The sequence below is a fragment of the Hyaena hyaena genome, unplaced genomic scaffold (genome assembly GCF_003009895.1).
Source record: "Hyaena hyaena isolate Hyena2069 unplaced genomic scaffold, ASM300989v1 scaffold_533, whole genome shotgun sequence".
Taxonomy (NCBI): domain Eukaryota; kingdom Metazoa; phylum Chordata; class Mammalia; order Carnivora; family Hyaenidae; genus Hyaena; species Hyaena hyaena.
In genome coordinates, this window is record NW_024081161.1 from 457514 (window position 1) to 479802 (window position 22289).

A 22289-nucleotide genomic window follows, 5' to 3' on the forward strand; every position below is an offset into this window, starting at 1 on the left:
CAGGCTCTGAGCTGGCAGTCAGCACAGAGCCCGACGCGGGGCTCGAACCCACGAACCGTGAGATCATGACCTAAGCGAAAGTCGGACGCTTAACCGACTAAGCCACCCAGGCGCCCCGAATCATGGGAATCTATTCCTGAAGCCAAGACTACCCTGCTTGTTAGCTAACTTGACAATAAATTATTAAGGAAAAAAACAGAAACCTTCCACACTTTGGCTGTCATCCCCAAGCCCTGAATCCTCCCCAGCCCTAAACAACCACTAATCTGCTTTCTCTACTTACAGATTTGCCTCCTCTGGACCTTTCATATAAAAGGAATCCTTTAACATGTGGTCTTCTGTGGCTAGATTCTTTTACAGAGCATAACATTTTCAAGGTTCATCCAGGTTGTAGCACATATCTACGCTTCATTCCTTTTTATGGATAAATAATATTCCATTATATGAATATGCTACATTTTGTTTATTCATTAGTTGATAGACATTTAAGTCATTTTTACTTTTGGCTGTATTATGAATAGTACTGCTATGGACACTTGTGTACAAGTATTTGTGTAGATATATTTTCATTTCTCTTGGATATATGCCTAGGAGTGGAATTGCTGAGTCAAATGGAAATTCCATGCTTAAATTTTTGAGGAACTGCCAGACTGGTTGCAGCATTTAATATTTCCATCAGCAGTGTATGGGGCTTCTGATTGGTCTACATCCTCGCCAACACTTATTATCTGACTTTTTGATCACAGCCATCTTATTTGGTGTGAAGTGGTATATCACCGTGTTTTTAATTTGCATTACCTGATGACTAATGATGTTGACATCCTTTCTTTCATGTGCTTGTTAGCCATTTGTCTTCTTTGGAGAAGACATTCATTTCTTTGGAGAAATGGCTGTTCAGATCCTTTGCCCATTTTTAATTAGGTTATTTTTCTTTTTGTTATTGAGTTGTAAGAGTTCTTTATATAATTTAGATACAAGTCTCATCATACATATGATTTCCAAATGTTTTCTCCCACTTTATGGGTTGTCTTTTCACTTTCTTGTTAGTGTCCTTTGAAACACAAAACTTTTTAATGTTAATAAGTTCCAATTATTTTTCTTTTGTTGCTTATGACTTTGATATCTATAAGAATCCATGGTCGAATGCAAGATGATAAATACTTATTCATAGTTTCTTACGAGAATTTCAGAGTTTTGGCTCTCAAGTCTTTGATTTTGAGTTAATTCTTGTATGTGGTGTATGATCAGCAGCTGCACCATTTTACATCCTTTTCAGCAGTGCCCCAAGAGTTCCAGTATGTCCACATCCTTTCCAACACTTGTTATTTTCTGTTTCGTTTGTTAGCACGAGTGAGGGAGAGGGGCAGAGGGAGAGAAAGAGACTCTTAAGCAGGCTGCACGCTCAGTGTGGAATCCAACACGGGACTCCATCCTGCAACCCTGTGATCATGACCTGAGCCAAAACAAGGGTTGGATGTTCAACAGACTGAGTCACTCAAGCACCCCTGTTTTTTGTTTTTGTTTTTTATTATAGTTCTCCTAATGGGTGTGAGGTGGTAGCTCACAGTGACTTTGATTTGCATTTCCCTAGTCATTAGTGCTGTTGAACATCTTTTCATGTGCTTATTGGCCATTTGTATATCTTCTTTGAAGGAATGTTTATTCAAGTCCTTTGCCCATTTTTAACTGGGTTGTTAATTTTGTTCTTGAATTGTAAGAGTTGAATTTTGTTGTTGAATTGTATATCTGTAAAGATATCAATCTTTATCAGATATATGATTTGCAATATTTTCTCACGTTATGTAGGTCACCTTTTACTCAGTTAATAGTGTCCTTTGTTGCACAAAGAATTTACTCTTAATGAAGTACAGTTTATCTATCTTGTGTGTGTGTGTGTGTGTGTGTGTGTGTCGCGCGCGCACACGCGTGCTTTTGGTCTCATATCCAAGAAATCATTGCCAAATCTTGCTACCAATTTCTAAACACTCAGCCTGGTGGTGTTCAAACTATTCAGTGAATGATTTAAAGTACTGAAGTAAGTTATTTCTATTCTATAATTTACCATTATAATTATGGAAGATTTCACAATTATCCATTCAATCCCAAACTTCTTATGAAACTTTATTTTCCTGATTACTGCCAAATGCATTCGATTATAAATTGAAAGCATGGAAATAGCACAATTATGATACGATTTTTCCCCATGAGGAATAGTGATCAAAATTATTGCCAAGTGCCTTTATTAGGAAAAGAACATTCTTAACTGATTAAAGGCTATGGATATTATATATCAACTATTAAATTGGTTTTCAACTTTTCTGCTTCATTTTTTAAAAACACTGAATTTCACTTCAGCACATATAATAAAGTTGTAAAACTTCAAAACCATTTTGCATTCTGAAAAGAGTTCCTTTGTGGTTATAATACTCATTTGAAATTCAAATAACTCCTTGGAATTTGAAGCTAGCTAGGAGTTGTGTACTGTAGAAAAAGAAGGGGGGAGACCCCTGATATCCTTGCTAATTTATACTGCTAGAAAATATGACACTATCTTGATAGGAGCAATAAATGCATCTTTTGAAGTAAACATTTTCCAAAGTGTGTAAAAACTTATTTTTGAAGTTTATTTATTTATTTTGAGAGAGAGAAAAAGAGAGAGAACCATTGGGGGAAGAGCAGAGAGTGAACAGGACAAAAGATTCAAAGCGAGCTCTGTGCTGACAGCAGAGAGCCCAATGTGGGGCTCGAACTCACGAACTGCTAGATCATGACCTGAGCTGAAGTTGGATATTTAACTGACTGAGCCACCCAGGAACTCCAAGCACTCATTTTTTTAAAATCTCTTTTTAGTTCTTGTTTTAAACCATTATATACTTTTTCCAGCAAGTATTTTTCAAGGGCCCTTAATTTTATAAAGTAGATAATGGAGAAGATTCAAGAGAAGCCTAGGACATGGTTCTCTTCCCTTAGACAATTTGCCATGAGGTTCTCTTCATAGAACTAATGATGCTCATGACAATATAAAAGAAGAAATAAAGGCACTTACCATGTAGGGTCTAAGAAAGCAAGGATGGGCTGTGCTGGCCTGAGCGGGTCTCAAAGAGGGGGACCCCAGCAGGCCAGGAGGGGGAAGTACAATTGGAATGGGCCGAGGAAGGGTGCTGCTCTCTCTCGGGGAGAGAAGAGACAGGAGCAAAATCGTGACTGATTGGAGAGTGTCATGTACCAGGTACCTGAGGTAGAGGGTACATTAAATATGCTGTGGACAATTGTAAGGTCAGGATGAGGACAGCTTATTGGGAGCTGCTAAAGTAGTTTTATATTCGATGTGGTTGACTGTAGAGAAACAGTGTGGGTTCTTGATCAGAGGAATAATGGGAAAATGCAGTCTGTCTCCAGTGGAGATCATAGAATTTTAGAGGGAAAGGGATTTTGGAAACATCTTATTCAACATCTTCTTGTTAACTGAGGCCAGGGAGTTGAAATAATTTGCTCAAAGTTACCTGTTAGAAAATCGCAGATCTGGGGCACCTGGGTGGCTCAGTCGATTGAGTGGTTGACTCTTAATTTCAGTTCAGGTCATGATCTCAGGGTCATGAGATCAAGCCCCACATCTGGCTCTGTGCTGGGCATGGAGCCTGTTTAAGATTCTCTCCCTCCCTCTATCTCCCTTTCTCTCCCTCCCTCTGCCCCTCTCCCATGCTTATGCGTGCATGCTCTCTCTCTCTCTCTCTCCAATAAAAAATATACATTAAACAAAAAGGAAAAAAAAGTAGATCTGAATCTCAGACTCATCCTTTAACTCCAAGGCCAGTGATCTTTCTTTCATACCACAGTCCTCCAGAATCTATTAAGAGAAAGGAGAGAGGGAGACCAGATGGAAAGCAATTACAGTCCATACTTGAGGCAACGAACACCCCAATCAGAGGGGTTGCTGAGAAAAATTGACAGAAAAGATAAATAAGAAGCACCTTAGAAAAAGTCAGAACCAGGGGCGCCTGGGTGGCTTAGTTGGTTGAGCGTCCGACTTTCGCTTGGGTCATGATCTCACGGTTCGTGGGTTCGAGCCCCGCGTCGGGCTCTGTGCTGACTGCCAGCTCAGAGCCTGGAGACTGTTTCAGAGTCTGTGTCTCCCTCTCTCTGACCCTCCCCTGCTCACGCTGTCTCTCTCTCTCTCTCTCCTAGAAATAAATAAAAACATTTAAAAAAAAAAAAAGAAAAGAAAAAGTCAGAACCTGCTGTTTTCTTTATTTTAGTGAATTAAACAAATATGTAGAGAATTCCGTAAAGGATTGAGCTAGTTCTAAAGAATAATATTTGACTAAAGTGAAAAAAACCAAACTCTGACAAAACCACTATTCATAACCCAAACGACCCTGGCAAATGGGTGCTAAGTAAATATTTGCTGAATGACTGAACAAATGAGTGAATGTATCAATTTAAATTTTGTTGTTTGGGGGAGGGTAGTTTTAATAAATATCTTACAAGTGTTATTGAAAAAAGAAAACATTTTCTTTTACAGATTCACCTTTTTGGAGTTTTGCTGGCCATTTTAGGAAACCTGGTAATCAGTATTTCCCTAAATATTCAGGTAAGAAATAGTTTGTTTTTCTAACTGTAGTTGGATCCAGAGATACATTCTGGCTTGAGGGGTCTCAAGCACTTTTGTCCTGTCGGGATCCTTCCTCCACAAAAAATCTAAACCATTATATTTTATGACCTCACTGACATAAAGACATAAATGTCTTAGGTTAGATTGCGTTCATTTTCTTTTCTTCTTTTGATTGTAAAAGAAATTGAATGTTTTTGTGAGCATCTTAATAGTATTGCATATCCTAGGCAAGGTGCCTTAGTAGCATGTGAATTTTTACTGCAGATTTGTACCAGAGGTATTCATAATCTTGGCAGAAATCAAAATATGTTTTAATGTTCTGTGTTTTCTTCTAGTACTTGTATTATTTTTTTAAGTTTTTAAACATAATCTAGCATTTTATATACTCTTATAAGAAAGCAAGTTCGGTTGTCATAAAATCAATATGGAAATTGAGCTATATGTAATGACCATGAATATATATGTTTCAAATACTCAAACCAGGTATAAATAAGCATCTACCACCCCAACCCCCTACTATCAAAACATTCTGCCTTGATATGTTTATTGTGGTAGCTACTTTGACTCAGACATTTGAATCCATTTTCAAAGGATTTTTCTTTAGTAACTTATTTTTATTTCCTGAATGTTTGTTTTGGCATCTGAACTTTTTCAACGTTCTGAAAGTAGTGTTAAGACACTTAACTCCTTAACATACTCCTCATCTTTGGAGAGCAAGACTGATACTGATTTTACAGTCATGAGAACTCACCAACATTCCTATGAGAGAAGGCCTTTTCCTCCACAAAATTCTCCATCAATGGGAGCCACTTCTGAAGTTAATATGTTTGGAACAAGCAGAAAGCCATAGTAATTGCTCTGTCATAACCTGCAAATAAACGTTAAAAGCCATGATGCAAATGCATAGGACCAAAAATTTTCAGGGCAAGTTTTAATTGCGTAGAGATATTTTCTAATTGGCATTCTGATCTACTTCCAGAAATATTCTCATGTCCAGCTGGCACACCAGGAACACCCACGGCCATACTTCAAGAGCGTGTTGTGGTGGGCTGGGGCCGTGCTCATGGCCTTTGGGGAGACGGGCAACTTTGCAGCCTATGGATTTGCCCCCATTACTCTCATTGCACCGTTGGGCTGTGTGTCTGTTACAGGTGAGCCATTTCTTTGTGTTTTGACAAATAGAAAGTTTTAGATATCAGAATAATTGGCAGAAAAACGTACAACTTCAACAACACGCAAATGAAAGAACAAAGTCCTATTTTCTTAGCAGGTTAACTTGGAACAGTTATACTGCTGATTTCACTTATCTACCATCATACTGCCCCACTAGCCATGAAAAAACTTGCATTTTGTAGCTATAGTAGTGATGTTTGAAAGCCTCATTTCCAGTGTCTGCTTCTTAATAAATTAACGGTAACAGCAAACGTTATACCATGTTTTTTAAATCTTTCATGAATTAACTAAAAGCATTTGGACTATGTTGTATTTTATTCATATGTTAAACTGATGTAGCATGTGGTTAGAGCATTTGATGTCTCATCTGGTCTCCATAGTTCAGTATCTCTTTTACTCTAAGAATTAAATACTGGCTATTCTACATTATCATAAGAATGGTAATTTTACAGCAATGTCACAATTAATCTATTTTTCAAAATTTATATGATTTACTAAATATATCTAGAAAAGAGAACGTGAGATGTTGCTAAAGACTAAAAAAAAAAAAAGAGCAAAAATCACTGCTAAAAAGATGAATAAATTTTCTAAGCCTTGTTAAAATCAATAAAATCTTTTTAGTTTTACTCTTTATTTGCTGCTATGGAAACAGCATGTTTCTAAATGTCTGTGAATTTGAAACCTTCACTGAAATAGAAACAAGTTGATGGTTATTGTCTGGTAACAACTAGATCAAGCATAAGATGTGTTCATGTGTCCCAATTTTAATATTTCTCCTAAAAATATGATGTTCTTAAAGAAAGCATAGTTTAAACCAAAATAATGTATATTCAAAGGAAGTTTATTTTGAAAGTAGTTTCTCCTTCTTAATCATTCAAAATATCTTACTTAAAATACTTTCGTGGTATACTAGAGTAGAATATTTAGCAAGAAGCACTTGTTTAGCTTTCTAGAAATTGTTCAGTTAAAATTGCCATACTGTTACTACTCTGAATAGCACACAATTTATGTGATCATTTACCATTTTTCATATCCCAATAAAATGAGCAATTTTAAAAAAGTATATCTTCTTGCTACACATACCATGTACATGGACATTGTGGGTTTCCTTTTTTCTTTTCAAAATCTGAGAAATAATAGATAAAAGATCTAGTTATATTGTCATCTTGGGACCTCTACAGGCCCCAGTTATTCTGAAAATGTTGTGTTATTCTTCATAATTACTGTATATTTAGAGCTGGTTTTTATTTTTATTTCTTGTTTTTCCTTAATGCTTAGTTTCCATGAAATAGACAAAAAAAAAAAAGTGTCCGGGAGCATGAGCAGACACCTGAGGAGGGTTAGTACACTCAGTTGAAATTCTGTAGTTATCTCGAGTCACTCAGTAGTGAGACTCCTTTTTTCTGGGAACAAGAAAACGAGAGCCGGTCCAACTCACTCAAAGAAATGGGAGTGTGGCTGGATGTGTTGTAATGGTCAGAGATTTCACCCAAATGAAATACAGCCAAGCTCTGTGGGACCTAAAGGGAGAATTTGGAAGTTGCCAGAGATTAAGGTCACCTTGATACCCTTCACAGCCCTTCAGCGAAGCTGCCTGTGAGGCTTCTCCTCTTGGCCTGACTTGCTCAAAACTCTCATTAATAATAGGAAGCTTAAGTTTCCCCACTCACCTTAGACAGTGTCCTGTCCTCCCCAAGTCCCCTGTGGGGTCAGTCCACTCACCTCCAAACTCTGAGCCCACTGGTTTAACAGATGGATCTTCCTTAATGCTACATTCTTTGTGTGCTTTTAGCCCCAATTAACATTTCAACATTACAATCTTTTTAGCAGTCTCCCTCTCTGCCCATAAAATGCTTCAAAGAAATAAACTTAGAGCCTCAAATACAAACCATTTACTACTTTACAGTCTTTGCAAACTAATATATGCTCATGAGTAATATTTCCACAGCAATCCTGAGCTGTATTTACGTTATTGAGAAGGGTCGTGGGTAGGCTGGGGACCCCTGGTGATTGAGAATATTCCCCAAAACAAATCCCTACCGCCTGGAGATTCCTGATAAAGATTCTAGAAACTCTAAAGGACCTGAAACAAAAAGGAGAGTATTTTTAAAATAGCCATATCATATGGCTCTGTCTATAGATGAGGCAGAAGAGTGTCCACACTTTTCTGTGCTGGAACTCCTCCCTCCCGCCCCCATTATTTCTTGGAAGATTCATGAAAGAAACCACAATTTCCTTCTGAGTTAAAAAAAAAAAAAAAAAAGATATTGTATGTTGCAGTGTTGCATGGAACAGGAGATTGCATATTCTTTTCTGGTCTGTCTTCTATCTTTTGTTACTTTTAAAATCAAAAAAAAAGAAAAGAATGAAAGAAAATTAAAATCCAGAACAGTTAAAAAAAACAAAAATAAAAAACTTGAGCTCTGAAGTCCATCTGAAGGGTAGGTACTTTCTTCCACCTTCCTCCCTCTGCCGAGGTGATCTGGTTCACACAGCCTGCTCCTTTTCTCCTTTCCAGAAGCGAGGGGAGACACCGTGTGGATAATCACGTGTTCTAATCTCACTGTGCACAACATGGCAGGCCTGCTAACACGTTAGACCTGATGTTCTGTGTTGCATAACCAAAATCCTTTTCCCTTTGTGAGTTCAGCTGAACAGGTTGCTTTCAGGACTCGTGTGTAAGAAACACCATGGTAAGCATTATGGCCACTTCGGTTTGTGTTCCTCCCACCGGCCTGCCTCACAGCATCTTCCTCTCTCTCCTCGCTCTCCCCTTCCCTTGTGTTCTGCCACTTCCTCACTGCCCCGCTCACCTTGAAGCGGTGCTCCTCAGGCACTCGTTTTTACAGGCCATCCCGAAGGCGTTCTAGGAAACAAAGAGCTCCGTAATCAAACAGATTTCTGCAATATTGGGCTCTAAATGTCAGCCAGGTTTCATTAGTATAGGGCCTCTGGGCACATTGTCAGCCTTTCAGAGGCAGATGCAGGAGGCCAGGTTTCTGGAACCTACGGACCACGTGATGTTTTTAGGTAATGCATCCACAAAGGACAGCAGCTCTGGGGCACCTGGGTGGTTCAGTCAGTTGTGCATCTGCCTCTTGATTTTGGCTCAGGTCATGATTTCAGGGCCGTGGGATTGAGCCCTGCATCGGGCTCGCTCAGCGCCAACCCTGTTCCACACTCGGCAAAATTTTTTTTTAAAAAGCCTGCTTGGGATTCTCTCCCTGCCCCCTCTGCCCCTCTCCTCTCTCTCTCTCTCTCTCTCTCTCTCTCTCTCTCTCTCTGTCTCTCTCAAGAAAAAGGAGAGCAGTTCTGGAAAAACCCTTGAGGGAATTCTTAAGGCACTGCTCACGTTAATAATTCTCTAATCTCCACTGCCTGGGACAGTGAGTTATCTAACCTGTCTGAGTCTTAAAGATTGGATCATGGGGAATGATCGTGACAGATCTAAATGCCCAGGACTGTGTCCAGCTTTCTGAGAATGTCAGAGCCCTAGGATTCTTGCATCACCTTGCACTTTCTCCCTGAAGGTCTTTCTCACCGGAGAATAGGTCCAAACGCTCATTCTGACTAGTGTGCTAGTCACACCGGTAATGTGGTTAGTTCTAGATGTTGACTTGTGTTTGTGTTTCCATTAATTAAGAAAGCTTAATGGTAATTTCTCAGCTTCTTCCTTAGCCGAGGCTGGACATTTGTCCCCAACAAGACAGGGCAGTTGAATGGTCCAGAACATGAGCTCTGGGACCACACTGCCACGGTTCAAATCCCAACTCTGCACTGGAAAGCTCTGTGACGTCACATGAGTTGCATCAACAGGTTCACGCCTCAGAGCCTTAACCTCTAAAGCGGAGATTAAGAGAGTTCTTACCTCAGGGGGTACCTGGCTCGCTCAGTCGGGGGAGCGTGCGACTCTGCAGCTCAGGGTTGTAGGTTCAGGCCCCACGCTGTGTGTCAAGATTACTTAAACATAAAAAATAAGAAAGAGTTCTTACCTCAGAAGTTGTCCTGGGGAAAAACGCGAGTGCCTAAGAACAGAGTTGGATACCTCCTGCAGTGTTTGACATGGTGACAACACTAGCTACTGTCACTGTGATTTATAATTATTAGTATTACATGGAAACAAAGCACCTTATTCTTTAGAAGGCCATCTCTTCCCATGCCCCCAAAAGATGGCTGATGATTACATTCTCTAAAATGTAGGAACCAGTTTAAGAAATGCTTTTCATTGTTCTCATCCATGTAATGGTTTGTTTTCAGGGAGCAGAAAAGTAGGATCCTCACAGCTCATTGGCTCAGTCACTGAGCAGCAACTACCCCTCTTCTCTCCCATATATTCCCTCGCAAAACATGTTGGAAAATATCAGAATTTCCAAATAACCTACCAAGACAAAATACATTAAGAAAAAAAAAAAAAAAACAGGCGCCTGGGTGGCTCAGTCAGTTAGGTGTCCAACTTCAGCTCAGGTCATGATCTCGCAGTACATGGGTTCAGGCTCCCCCTCCCCCCACCCCAAGCTCAGAGCCTGGAACCTGTTTCAGATTCTGTGTCTCCCTCTGTCTCTGCCCTTCCCCCACTCACGTTCTGTCTCTGTCTCTTAAAAATGAATAAATGTTAAAAAAAATAAAAAATAAAAACAGACCCAGAAATTTGCCAGAGGAAAAGCACGGCAGCCTAAGATGTGCGTGTAACTTCCTGTCTTCTTGCTCTGGCTTCCTATCGCTTTTGTTTACTTGCTAAAGGGCAGATTTCTTGTAGATCTAACTACGATCAGAGAATGTGTCTTTGGAGAAACTATCATGCCAGAAATCTAGTAAAAAGAAATAAGTTGGATATTCTGTGGAGTTTGTAATACAATTTTAAACGACTACTAATCCTTCCCTCCTCAGAAGGCCTTTCTTGGCTTCTAGACTAAATTAAATAGGTGTATTCTCTGTTCCCTTAGCACCCTATAGGGCCCCCTTCTTGTCTATGTGGTGCCTTTTTGTGAATTAGAAAAAGACAGCGTTTCTCATGATACATTATTTCTGTTTGTCTGCAAATTATTGTAATACACTGATTTCATTAGTACAGAATACTTTGGCACCATCTGTCATAAAATCATCCCAAGAAATATACAAATCAAAAAGATATGAGATGGGGGGAGGGAGTGCTTCCTCAGCTGTTGTGTCTTTGTGCACTACACAGCCTGCTCAACCGCACACAGCAGCCCTGGTCCCACATTTCCCCTCCAGCAGCTTTCATCATCCTCACAATGACCTGTTTAATACCTGACCTTCCCATTTAACTGAGACCCAGGAGACGTGACTGTGTGTCTGGTTGCTTTCCATCTGCTTTCTCCAGGAAAACGTAGTACAGAGAAATCATACAATACAGCTTTGTAGAGCTGGTTTGAATTTGAATTTTGATAAGATGAGAATAGGATGTTCTGTTCTAGGGTGTTGGAAGAGAAAAACATTTGCTTAAAAGCATAATAGTTAAGCATTTCATTGCAAGGAACTCATGGATATTCACTTTTGTAAATACTTAAAAGTTTACAAGCCTATCCTTTGGGGTTTAAGTTAGATTATTTGTGCATCTACAAAGTACAGGCTTTCATTTCCCATTTTCCTTTTTTTGGTTCATCCTCATGACTGATCTATGCTGTACCGAAGCATTGAAAGATGGTTAAAAACCATGAAGCCATCAACAACCGAAAGAGTCATAGTCACATGGAATTAAGGAAATCATGGTAGACCTTACTCGATATAAAATTAATTTGTTGGGGCGCCTGGGTGGCTCAGTCGGTTAAGCATCTGACTTTGGCTCAGGTCATGATCTTGCGGTTCATGAGTGAGCCCCGTGTCGGGTTCTGTGCTGACAGCTAGCTCAGAGCCTGGAGCCTGCTTCGGATACTGTGTCTCACTCTCTCTCTGACCCTCCCCTGCTCATGCTCTGTCTCTTTCTCTCTCTCAAAAATAAATAAACATTAAAAAAAATTTAGACAAAAAAACAAAACAACAAAAAAATTAACTTGTGTAGGGAGTGGTCAGGGAGCGGAATATGAAGGGAGGCTGTTGTAGGGCCAGGGAAGGTGGGAGAAATAGGCCATAATAGAAGCACCACTGAGACTTTTCAGTTCTGTGCCTCTGAGCATATTGGTTTAAAGTGATTTGAAGGGAGTTCACAGAATGTATCAGCCTTTTCCAACTTATATTCAGGCAGTAATTTAGAAATAGAGGTAAGAAACAAATATTGAATGAGCATCCACTATGTCAGGTAATGTGTGAGACGTACAAACTTCCTGTTTTACTTCATTAACGCCCAGAGGAACACAAGTGGGTAATGAGTAGATGAAATTAGAGATGAATTATATGAGATCAAACACTTGAAATTTTACATGGAATCATAACATCAAAAGCAGCGAGATCTCCTTGACCCTTGAATAATTTCCTAAGAGAAGTAGTCACTGTGTGATGGGCTAATTTTCATGAAGTTTCGAAGCCAAAATGCACTGAGAAAATGAGGTGAGAATGAGACATATGACTGATAAGTCTTTTCCATCTCCAGTTTTCCCTCACACACTGGCTGTGGCTCAAATGGCAATTCATGATATGAGAGAGATATATATATATATGTTGTTTCATGTATTTCTGTTGTGCTCTGATAGAGCTGTGAGCTAAAGTGTGTCTGTCATCCATTAGACCATGGTCATGGTGCAGCCAGAAAGCCCTGGTGAGGCCTTTTGGAACTCTAAAGAAGTCATCTCAAGCAGAAACTTTGGTCTCCAAGATTTTTATTAGAAACAAATGAAAGGAAACATAAACAGCTCAATAAGCAAGTGACCTGTAGCATTCCACGAACCCAGATGCTGCGAATTCTCAGTCCTTTGGAGCCCCATGCTTAGCGCCAGCCTGGATGAAATCACCGGAGCTCTAAACCGCATGGGCTGCCTGTGGGCACTTCACACAGACATTTATTTTAATGCTGGAAATATGCAGAAAATATCCCTTTTCTCCGTGGCTTTGGGTTGTCTGCTTTAGCAGATTTGTCCCCAAACCAACCTATATAAAATGTGCAGAATTAAACTCGAAAGTTCTCATTTTTATGTCTGCTCATGCACTTAACTGAGAGCATTCCTAAAACCTAAAAAACTCTATTTGAAAGGTCTTTTCTACAAATCCTGACTTCCTGAGAATGCCACAAATTATTTCTAGAGAAGTTACCACTGATGAAGTAAGTAATGTGCTGCTGAATTTACAATACAGAGTTAATCTTCTCAGAGATAAGAGTTTTTACTTTTTCGGAGTCTTTTCAAGTTTAATCACTATTGTGTGTTGAGACAAATGTAGAAAAGAAAGGACAATTGTTCTTAATCCAGGTACATTTCCTTGTTTGAAAGCATACAAGTTACCTATCAACAGTTTCTTCAGCATCTTCAATAAATGACACAGCAAATTTTATATTAACATGAATGACTTGACCCTTTCATTCATGCCAGTATGGTGGGGGGGGGGGGGAGAACAACTTTTTCTTCTCTATAAAGAAACATTTTTCAAATTCTCACATTTTCTGATTTTCAAGTCCTAACTCCATGGAGTATGTTGTAATTGACATAGTTTTCCCCTGCAATTCTACAACAGGGAATGATAATTTTGGAGTACTCAGTACTTCCATACAGTTAGAGTTGATTGAGCCTGGGAGCATGCTTAATGTGTCCACATGTTTGAAGCTTGATTGTGAGTGATGGGAAAGTGCTTTCATGGTTTGCTTTTTAGCAGTACAATAAAGTTGCCATTATAAGTGGTCAGAAACCGCAAGCCAGATATTTACATGTGAGGATCTGTTTGTAGCATTATTATATAAATATGTTCTTTTCATGTCATGGGTTTTTTTTTTTTTTATGAAATGGTTTCCTTTACTACTTTGTCTTCTACTTGACTATATTATAAAGATTACCCTGGTTTCTCTTAGATCACAGAGGTTAAACAATAAATTGAATGTACACTAAATGAAAATTGATGACATTTTCATTGCAGACTAGGTGAGATTTCAAACACTGGTGTCTTGTAGATCATATCTGACCATTGCTGTGTTTTGTTTGACTTAAACAGTGCTTTTAAAGAATACAAATGAATTTTCCAGTTTAAAAACTGGACCATGAAATACAAAAAGTGGTTTCCCTTAAAGAATCAGAGTTGGTAGTCTTGGACTTGCATGTGGCTAGAGCTGAATTATGGCTGCCACTTGTCACTGATCTTGTATATTCCAGGTCACCACAGGCAGACTGGTCCTAATAGCTACAGCTCCTGCCCTCATCACCACACCCTACCACCCTTCACTGCCCCAGCCCACCACCTTCATTACTTTTTCCTCTCTAGCGAATTGCCTAATTGGCCCCTGTATACATTTGAATTTGTAATCTGGGGACCAAAGGTTGGTTTCTTTTGTTTTTTATAACTGAATCAGATAAGAATATTTTATCCATAATCACAGTTGAGTAAAGTGTAATTGGTTTAATTTGGGGTTAAATGTGTCTTTTAAGAAGTGGTCACAATTGCATCAAAAAGAATAAAATACCTAGGAATAAATTTAACCAAGGAGGTGAAAAACCTGTACATTGTAAACCATAAGACATTGGTGAAAGAAATGGAAGATGATGCAAATAAATGGAAAAATAGTCTGTGCTCAAGGATTGGAAGAATTCATATTGTTAAAATGCCCATACAACCAAAGGAGTCTATAGACTCAATGCAATCCCTATTGAAATTCTGATGACATTTTTTACAGAACCAGAAAAGACAATTATAAAATTTGTATAGAGCCACAAAAGACTCAAAATAGCTAAAGGAATCTTAAGAAAGAAGAACAAAGCTGGAGGCATCACACTCCATGGTTTCAAATCATATTACAAACCTATAGTAATCAAAACTCTTTGGTATTGGCATAAAAACAGACACAGATCAATGGACCAAAATAGAAAGCCCAGAAATATGTCCATGCATATATGTTTAATTAATTTATTCCACAGGAACCAAGAATATGTGATGAAAAAGATCAGTCTTTTCAATAAATTGTTTTGGGAAACTGCATAGTCCCATGCAAAAGAATGAAACTCAACCACTCTCTTACATCATATACAGAAATTAACTCAAAATGGATTAAAGACTTGAATGGAAGAACTGAAACCATGAAACTCCTAGAACAAAACATAGGCAGTAGGACCCTTGACACTATTCTTAGCAATGATTTTTTGGATTTGACACCAAGAACAAAGGCAACAAAAGCAAAAATAAACTAGTGGGACTACATCAAACTAAAAAGCTTCTGTACAGCAAAGGAAACCATCAACAAAATGAAAAGGCAAACTACTAAATGGGGGAAAATATTTGTAACTCGTATATCAAATGAGGGGTTAGCATCCAAAATATATAAAGAACTCACATAACTCAATAGCAAAAACAACAGATGATCCGATTTTAAAATGGGCACAGGATGTGAATAGACTTTTTTTTTTTCCAAGAAGACATACAGATTACCAACAAGTACATTAAAAGATGCTCAACATCATTAATCAGTAGGGGTTTGCAAATCAAAACCACAAGGAGATATCACTTTATACCTGTTTGAATGGCTGTTATCTAAAGATAAGAAATAACAAATGTTGGCGAGGATGTGGAGAAAAGGAAATGTAAATTGGTACAGCCACTATGTAAAACAGTATGGAAGTTCCTCAAAAAATTAAAAATAAAATTACCATGTGATCCAGCAATTCTACTTCTGGGTATTTATCTGAAGAAACAAAAACAGTAACTTGAAAAGATAATATGTATCTCCATGTTCATTGCAACATTATTTACAATAGCCAAAATAGTCCATCAATGGATTAATAAAAAAATAAGGGCACTTGGGTGGCTCAGTTGGTTGGGCATCCAACTTCAGCTCAGGTCATGATCTCACAGTTCATGAGTTCAAGCACCGCATTGGGCTCTGTGCTGACAGCGTAGAGCCTGGAGCCTGCTTCCAATTCTGTGTCTCCTCCCCTTTCTGCCCCTCCTCTGCTCACACTCTGTCCGTCTGTCTCTCTCTCAAAAATAAATAAACATTTAAAAAATTTTAATAAAAAGAAAAATAAATAAAATTTTTAAATGGTATATATACATGATGGAATATTATTCAGCCATTAAAAAAGAATGAAATCTTATCACTTGTGACATGGATGGACAGTGAGGGTATTCTGCTAAGTGAAGTAAGTCAAAGAAAGACTAATACTATATTATTTCACTTATATGTGAAATCTGAAAAACAAACAAAAATCAAGCTTATAGATACAAAGAACAGATTGGTGGTTGCCAGAGGCAGGGAATGGGGGGTGGGGGGGTGGGTGAAATGGCTGAAGGGAATAAAAAAGTACAAACTTCCAGTTATAAAATAAGTAACTCGTGGGATGTAATACACTGCATGTCAACCATAGCTAATAGTATGGTGTTGCATATTTAAAAGTTGCCAAGAGTAAAAGTCTCTCATTATAAGAAAAAACATTCTGTAATTATATATGGTGAGCAATGTGAACTAGACTTAATATGATTTTGTAATACATACAAATATCGACATATTTAACTCAATCCCTATCAAAATACCATTAATGTTTTTCACAGAACTAGAGCAAATAACCCTAAAATTTGTAGGGAACCACAAAAGACTCTAATAACCAAAGCAGCCTTGAGAGAGAAGAACAAAGCTGGAGGTATCACAATCCCAGATTTCAAGACATATTACAAAGCTGTAGTAATCAAAACAGTACAGTACTGGCACAAAAATAAACACACAGATCAATGGAATAGAATAGAGGGCCCAGAAATAAATCCACACTTATATGGTCAATTAATCTATGACAAAGGAGGCAAGAATATGCAATGGGGAAAAGACAGTCTCTTCAACAATTGGTGCTTGGAAAACTGGGCAACAACATGCAAAAGAATGAAACTGGATCCCTTTCTTATGCCATACACAAAAATAAACTCAAAATGGATTAAAGACCTAAGCGTGAAACCTGAGTCCGTAGAACTCCTACCAGAAAACATAGGCAGTAATTTCTCTGACATCAACAATAGAAAAATCTTTCTGGTTATATCTCCTGAGGCAAGGGAAACAAAAGCAAAAATAAACTGCTGGGACTACATGAAAATAAAAAGCTTTTGTGCAGTGAAAGAAACCATCAACAAAACAAAACAGCATAGTACTGAATGGGAGAAGGTATTTTCAAATGATATATCCAATAAGGGGTTAATATCCAAAATACATAGATAACTTCTTCAACTCAATGCCAAAAAGCAAACAAGCAAACAAACAAACAAAAAACCAAACAGTCCAATTAAAAAATGGGCAGAGGACCTGAATAGGCTTCTTTCCAAAGAAGATTATATAAATGGCCAACGGATATATGAAAAGATGCTCAGTATTCTTAGAGAATACTCAGAATTCTTAAAGGAATCCCCATAAGTAGAATCTTAAAAAAAAAAAAAAAAAAAAAAAAAGAATAAACAAACTAAAAGCAAAATCAGACCTGTAATCACAGAGAACTCATGGTTGCCAGAGGGGAAGGGCTGGGGGTTGGGGTAACATGGGTGAAGGGGAGAGGGAGATAATAGGCTTCCAGTTATGAAATAAATAGGTGATGAGAATAAAAGGTGCCGCAGAAGGAATACAGTCAATGATGTTGTAATAGTGATGTAACAGGGCCGATGGTAGCTACACTTGTGGTGAACATAGTATAAACCTGTCAAATCACTAAACTGTACACCTAAAACTAATATAAGATTGGTATCAACTATACTATAATAAAAAATTAAACTTAAAGAGTATACTAATCTTGAAGAGCACAGAGAAATGTATAGAATTGTTGAATATTGTATACCTGAAACTAATATAACACTGTATATAATTATACCTCAATAAAATATTAAATGAAAGAATCTTTAAAAAGAAAACAGAAATACAAATATACAATCATTATGTTGTACACCTGAAACTAATATAATGTTGTATGTTGATTATACCTCACGTTGTAAAATGGATTTAAAAAATTAAGTTGTCGGGGCTGCCTGGGTGGCTCTGTCGGTTAAGTGTCTGACTTTGGCTCAGGTCATAATCTCACTGTCCATGAGTTTGAGACCCCCATCAGGCTCTGTGCTGACAGCTTGGAGCCTGGAGCCTGCTTCAGAGTCTGTGTCTCCTTCTCTCTCTACCCGTTCCCCACTCATGCTCTGTCTTTCCCCCTCTCAAAAATAAACGTTAAGTTTTTTAATAAAAAAATTAAGTTGTCATAAAGGGTAAAAACTGTGAAGTAGTAAATAAATGTGAACAAAATATTTTTATTTTTTTTTTCAAATAGTTTATTGTCAAATTAGTTTCCACATAACACCCAGTGCTCATCCCCACAAGTGTCCTCCTCCATGCCCATCCCTCCTCCCCCCCACATCCATCAGTCCTCAGTTTTTGTCAGCATTCAAGAGTCTCTCATGGTTTGCCTCTCTCCCTTTCCCCCACCATTTCCGCCCTTCTTCTCCCCCTTGTTCCTCCGTCAAGTTCCTCCTAATCCTCCTATACGTGCAAACATATGATATTTGTCCTTCTCTGCCTGACTTATTTCGCTCAGCATAACACCCTCAAGGTCCATCCATGTTGCTACACATGGCCAGATTTCATTCTTTCTCATTGCCATGGAGTATTCCATGGTATAGATAAACCACATCTTCTTGATCCATTCATCTGTTGATGGACACTTAGGCTCTTTCCATGTTTTAGCTATTGTGGAGAGTGCTGCTATGAACATTGGGGTCCATGTGCTCCTATGCCTCAGCATTTCTGTATCCCTTGGGTAAATTCCTAGCAGTGCTATTGCTGGGTCATAGGGGAGTTCTATTGTGAGTTTCCTGAAGAACCTCCACACTGTTTTCCAGAGGGGCTGTACCAGTTTACATTCCCACCAACAGTGTAGGAGGGTGCCCGTTTCTCCACATCCTCGCCAGCATCTAGAGTTCTCTGATTTGCTCATTTTAGCCACTCTGACTGGCATGAGGTGGTATCTCAGTGTGGTTTTGATTTGTATTTCCCTGATGAGGAGGGATGCTGAGCATCGTTTCATGTGTCTGTTGGCCATCTGGATGTCCTCTTTGGAGAAGTGTCTGTTCATGTCTTCTGCCCATTTCTTCACTGGGTTGTTTGTTTTTCGGGCGTGGAGTTTGGTGAGTTCCTTATAGATTCTGGATATTAACCCTTTATCTGATATGTCATTTGCAACTCTCTTTTCCCATTCTGTTGGTTGCCTATTAATTTTCTGGGTTGTTTCCTTGGCTGTGCAGAAGCTTTTAATCTTGATGAGGTCCCAACAATTTATTTTTGCTCTTGATTCCCTTGCTTTTGGGGATGTGTCAAGTAAGAAGTTGCTGCGGTGGAGGTCAAGGAGGTTGTTTCCTGCTTTCTCCTCTAGGGTGTTGATAGTTTCCTGTCTCACGTTCAGGTCCTTTATCCATTTTGAGTTTATTTTTGTGCATGGTGTGAGAAAATGATCTAGTTTCATTCTTCTGCATGTTGCTGTCCAGTTCTCCCAACACCATCTGTTAAAAAGGCTGTCTTTTTTCCATTGGATATTCTTTCCTGCTTTGTCAAAGATCAGTTGGCTGTATACTTTTGGGTCCACTTCTGAGTTCTCAATTCTTGAACAAAATATTTTTAAATGGCCATAGTATAATACATTAAATAGTTATTTAACTCTTCTGTGCCATTAAACCTTTAGTAAAAAAATCATTATTTGGAGGGTAAAGGGAGTTTAGTAAAGTGCACACATATCTTAATGTAAAAAGGAATCCTCAATTACCTATTCTAAAGATACAAAGATCTAAACCTACCTCTAAAAATCTACCCTTGAGTTTGATTGTTAACATCTGGAAATTTGATTTTAATTTCTGATTTACTAATCCCCATTAGTAGCTATTACAGAAGAAAATCCAAATCAAGTTTGTACGATCTTTCTGAATTCTCATGCGCCAGAGTAACTTATAGTTGTATTTTTCCTTCCACTTGCGGCCTACTACAGATCTTAGAGCATCAACTCTTATAACAGCCAGCCCTTGGACCAAGTCTGAGTGATGTCAGAGAGGAGGCAAATCAGGGACAAATGTGGGGTTCATTTCAGGGAGTGTTAGGAAGCTCAACACCAGGTCACAGCTGACTCCTGGACCTCCTCCCCGACATCTAGATTTGGTTCAGTTGAAGCCATGAGAATCTTGGTTGGCCTTTATCCCCTTTCTTCTGGAAATCCAAACAGAATTCCCACATGTAAGTTTCTTTATGTCAACCTGGACTGGACAGGACACTCCATTCTGATTGCTAATCTGAGTGACCCTTAATGGCCAAAAACAGAATCATTGACTCGCCCATAATAATTGTTGTTGAGAGTCTTCCTGACAATGAAGCATTAAAACTTTAAGGCCAAGTGAATATATTAATAAATGGCTCCATAGGAGCACTGTTTTGCACCAGAGAAAGTACTAGAAGCTTTTTTTTGTTTCTTCTCCTAACAGGAAATATTCCTGCTATCTCCCCCTCCTACCCCACAACTTCTACATAACCACTGTTTACATTTTGGTACATTATCTTTCATATGCTACCTTCGTATTCTTTTTTAGTGCATTGTGGTCGTTGTGGTTCAGTGTGTGGCTCTGGAGTCACCATGTGACCTTATGTAATGAATTTAATCCAGCATCCACAAGTACTCTCTGTGTAGACTCATGTCTGTGGGCAGTCTGTATCCATCTGTGTCCTTTGAAGACCAGAATTGGAAAAGCGTTCTTGAACCTCTTGCCCAAATAAGCCTCAAGTCAAAAATGTACACAAAACTGTGAGTGCTGACATAAATGCTCAGTACTAGCTATAGTTTGATCATGTTTAATTTATGCTGTTTAAATGCTTTTTAAACTATTGATCTTGGGGTGCCTGGGTGGCTCAGTCAGTTGAGCATCTGACTCTTGATTTTGGCTCAGGTCATGATCCCCCGGGTATTGAGCCCCACATGGGGCTTTGTGGTTGAGCGTGGAGCCTGCTTCAGATTCTCTCTCCTCCCTCTGTCCCTCCCCCACTTACATACTCTCTCTCTCAAATTTAAAAAAAAAACCCAAAAAACTATTCATCTTGAAATGTTCTATTTTTGAATATTAAGTTTTACTACAGGAGTAAAAGCATAGTAGTTCTTTCCTCTTCCTCGGTGTTCATCAGGCAGTGGTGGTGGTTATAGCAATAACCAAGCAGGACTGAGTTTGACAAATCTCTGACTGCAACTATATATGAGGCACTTCAGTTTATTTATTTTTTCTCATCTTAAAAATTTACTGCTCTACTTAGAAGTCATGTTATTAGCTGTTGCTCAGATACTGTCTTTTTGCTCAGCACAGCTCTCATTTTAACTGTGTTTTGAAAGATAAATGAATTACAAGTAAATGTTCCTTAACAGAATGTTCTTTTTTATTGCTTCCTTTGCTAGATAAATAAAACTAAAAAATCTTATTCTCTTACCTAACACTTTTGTAGAAAACCTCATATTCTCTTAAAACAGAAAAAAAAAATGAGTATGGAAGTGCATTAGACATAAGTTCTTTCAGAAACAGTAGCATGTTAGTGTTCATAAAACTCTGATAACTGTTTTGTAGGCAATTGATATAATTTGATGCATACAGTATATTTCATGTTTATTCTTACCAATCGTGTCCTTTTTTCTTTTAGCAATGAAATTGTCACCTACCTAACATTTTCCCCCATCCATTATTTTTTTTTATGTTTATGTATTTTGGAGAGAGGGAAAGAGAGAGACAGAGCATGAGCATGGGAGGGGCAGAGAGAGAAGGAGACACAGAACCCAAAGCAGGCCTCAGGCTCTGAGCTGTCAGCACAGAGCTCACTGTGGGGCTTGAATCCACTAACCACAAGATCATGACCTGAGCCAAAGTTGGATGCTTAATGAACTGAGCCACCCAGGTGCCCCCACATCTCTTCTAAAAATGAAATTATTTATGAAACTAGTTGAGCAACAAGAAAAGAAGGAAAATGATGCCTTTCTACCTTCAAGAGAGACAGTGGAGTATAGTGTACAAGAGAGCCCTGGACTGGGGATAAGGAAATGTGGGCTTTGGTTCTGATTCTGCTATAATGTAAATGTTTGTTAAATGAATGGATCAATGAATGAACAAACAACCTCTCTGGACCTGCCTCCCAAATATAAAGTTATAGAACCTGAAGTACATTGTCTCTGTATCTCCCATCAGCTCTAAGATTTCCTCATTCCATGTAAGCAACGTCTGCCCTTCTTACTAGACTCCTTTGCTGTGAAATAGTCATCTTAAGGATTGTTATAATAGAGTGCATTTGGATTTGGTACGTGTTAGTAGTGATACTTCACCTATTTTTTATTGCTCTATCTCCCTCCACTTGGAAACATTCCTTATGTAATTACACAGGAGGTCAGTAATGGAA

At 38.5% G+C, this 22289-nt stretch overlaps 1 protein-coding gene across 1 annotated transcript in view; it reads left to right on the forward strand.

Annotated features, from left to right (window-relative positions):
* Window positions 1-22289, forward strand: part of NIPAL2 (NIPA like domain containing 2) — an 81356-nt gene that overhangs the window by 19976 nt on the left and 39091 nt on the right. The window contains exons 2-3 of the mRNA XM_039255483.1: window positions 4523-4591; window positions 5592-5763. Coding sequence (XP_039111414.1) covers window positions 4523-4591; window positions 5592-5763 — 241 coding nt within the window. The remainder of the gene's footprint in view (window positions 1-4522; window positions 4592-5591; window positions 5764-22289) is intronic.